The following is a 3,139-nucleotide window of genomic DNA, read 5'->3' as shown; positions in this document are numbered from 1 at the left end:
CGACCTCCACCAGCATATAAGCCAGAGCGCCGAAAGCAGATTTTCAGTCGTCCTCCGGAGGCTGACTCGTGATTTTGTCTGTGTTGTTGCCTGCGAACACAATAAACTCGATTGCACCAGATTCTGCCTATCTCCAGTGCTTTTTCTAAGTACCTGCCAGCCGAACCTAAGATACTGAATTGACAACAGAAGACATTTTAGAAGAAGGAGGACAGGGTCGGGAGCCGTCAGGCCCAATTCCAGGCACCGATTTTTGTCACTTCAATCTCTCCACCTGATCTCAAGGAGTTATGTACCCTGCTTAGTAGTTCCCCCTGCTGGCCCCTCCTGTCTACGTATCTGTTCCATAACCAGCTTTCTTTTGTCTTTGAGACCTGCTTTATTCCATACCGGTTTGCCTGAGCCAAGCCCCAGGCCTCCCCTGCCAAACTGAACATTACCTACAATCTCTGCATACCTAAGAGCTGCCTCTGCCTCCTGAACTGCCGATCTTGGGTTCCACTTCCTCCCCTTGGTTGGATTTGGAACCACACTCCTAACTACCACGTCCTTACTCCCAGATAACAAGAGCTCTGTCCTGACATTGGTACATTTAAATTCCTCTGTTAAACTAGATACTGGCAGCTGAAGTATCCCTTTTCCATACAATGCAACACTACTTAGGCACCTAGGAGCGCCCAACCACTTCCTAATATAGGAGCTAACCGACCTTTCAATTCTCTCCACAACGGATATTGGAATTTCATAAACTGACAATGGCCACATTAACCTAGGATATAGCCCAAATGACAGACACCACAACTTCAAATTTCCTGGAAGTTCTGATTTATCTATTCTATCCAATCCTTCCACCACATCTTTTCTAAATTTCACCACCTGTTCCTCATCATTTAACTCTACATTGTACCACCTACCTAAGCTCTTTACTGACTTTTCCCTAATTGTTGGGATTTCCTCATCATCTATGACAAACTTCCTATCACTTAACTTCCCTCTACGTTACTAGGCTTGATCTTCATGCTGGCCCACTTGAGGTTCTTATTTATCTTCGCTAGTAGCCTCTTTGTACATGGCATTTTAATTTTTAATTTAATTTTTAATCTTATATACTTTATTCATCCCCCTGAGGGGAAATTCAATTTTTTCACTCTTTTTGTCATTAACACACAGGTCCGAAAGACACACACATGCACAAACAGGACCTATACATGCACAAAGTGGAGAGATGTCAGAGTGAGGGGGCTGCCTTGGTCAGGCACCCCGATCGGTTAGGGAGTGCCTTGCTCAAGGGCAACTCGGCAATGCCCAGGAGGTGAACTGGCACCTCTCCAGCCACCAGCCCACACTCCATATTTGGTCCGGACGGGGACTAGAACAGGCGACCCTCCGGTCACCAACCCAAGTCTCTATGGACTGAGCTACTGCCTTGTTGTGGTCACCAGTGTCATGTCATCCATGTAAGCCCTAACTGGTGGAAGATGCAACCCGTTCTGCCGTCTCTCCCCACCTACCACCCACTTAGAAGCCCTGATGATTACTTCCATCGCCATAGTATGCTAATGGAGAAATTGTACACCCTGCCATGATGCCTATTTCTAGCCTGTTGGGAAACCTGCTGTACTTAGACACAACCTAATATCCTGAAAGTATGCTTGCACTAAGTTAACAACTACCTGTGGCACTTTGAAGTAGTCAAACGCACTCCAAATGAGGCTATGCGGTACTGAACCAAACGCATTTGCAAGATCTAAAAATATTACATGCAGGTCCCTTTTGTTAATCTTCGCTGCCTGAATCTGGTGCTAGATCATGCTTAAGTAAGTATAAGGACCAGTAGTCGCTGGACAAAAAACATCAGGTAATACTTTTCCCATCATTCTAGATGAAGTTCGTATAATGCACCAAGGTGATAGCCGTGTTGGTACTGGTGACGGATGTTTTGTGAGACGAAAGATGTAGTTCACCGAGCAATTTTACACATAAACTAAATTGTACTATAACAAACCTAAAATAAACTGCGACGTTCTTGACTCGCAAAATTATCTTATCAATTGACAAACATGTAATTCATGGCATAGTTCAAACGGGATCAAAACTCTCTCTTGCTGTTGACTGCCATACATATTTTTTCTGGATTAAGATCCCATGGGGGACACCACAGGGAGAGGGTCTTTGCCTCTATAGCAGCAGGTGCCAGTAAATTTTTATTCTATTGGATCTGCATCTTGGCAGATTATATCCGGGACCAAAAGGAAGCCACCTGAAACTATTGAACAAAGGGTGAATATGCTCAGCAAAAAATGACTTGGCTTTCTTTGTGACTCTTTAAACCCTTTGTGAGAGGTAATTTGTGTTTGTGCCTTTGTTACTTGTAGTTCCTAGAGTCTCCAGAAGTAGAGCGGAAGCCAGAGCCTTCAACTATCAGGCTCCTGTTCTGTGGAACCATCTTCCAGTTTCAGTCTCGGAGGGAGACACTGTCTTCTCATTTTGGAGTAGACTTAAGACGTTCCTCTTCAATAAAGCTTATAGTATGGGCTGGCTCAGGCTTGCTGTGGACAAGCCCCTAGTAAGGTTCACACAGGCCCAGTCTGCCGAGGACTTCCTTTGACACACTGAGCTCTTCTCTCCTTCGCTGTCACTCCACACATTCATGTCCCATTAATGCATGTTACTAACTTAGCTTCTTCGATGGAGCTGTGGTACCTTCTTCTCTTGCAGGTTCCCAAGGATCATGGTGGCATCTGGTTCGTGCGTCATGGTTGTGTCTGTTACCGCGGTTGTGTCTGCTGCCGTTGTTCTGCCTGACGCCCACTGCTACTATTTTTTATTAGTCTGTTATTACTACTGTTATTAGTACTGTTATTACTACTGTTTATATATATACACATATATATATATATATACACACATATACATATANCTGTGGTACCTTCTTCTCTTGCAGGTTCCCAAGGATCATGGTGGCATCTGGTTCGTGCGTCATGGTTGTGTCTGTTACCGCGGTTGTGTCTGCTGCCGTTGTTCTGCCTGACGCCCACTGCTACTATTTTTTATTAGTCTGTTATTACTACTGTTATTAGTACTGTTATTACTACTGTTTATATATATACACATATATATATATATATACACACATATA

At 44.0% G+C, this 3,139-nt stretch overlaps 1 protein-coding gene across 2 annotated transcripts in view; it reads right to left on the bottom strand.

Annotated features, from left to right (window-relative positions):
• The window catches only part of LOC126383582 (uncharacterized), a 61,052-nt gene that overhangs the window by 45,158 nt on the left and 12,755 nt on the right, over window positions 1–3,139 (bottom strand). The window contains exon 5 of one of the 2 annotated variants that reach the window (XM_050034115.1): window positions 2,704–2,814. The exons of the other annotated variant lie outside the window; for it this stretch is intronic. Coding sequence (XP_049890072.1) covers window positions 2,704–2,814 — 111 coding nt within the window. The remainder of the gene's footprint in view (window positions 1–2,703; window positions 2,815–3,139) is intronic. 2 annotated transcript variants of the gene reach the window in all.

The sequence above is a fragment of the Epinephelus moara genome, chromosome 22, assembly GCF_006386435.1.
Source record: "Epinephelus moara isolate mb chromosome 22, YSFRI_EMoa_1.0, whole genome shotgun sequence".
NCBI classification, from domain to species: Eukaryota; Metazoa; Chordata; class Actinopteri; order Perciformes; family Serranidae; genus Epinephelus; species Epinephelus moara.
This window is presented reverse-complemented; position numbering and strand designations above follow the sequence as displayed.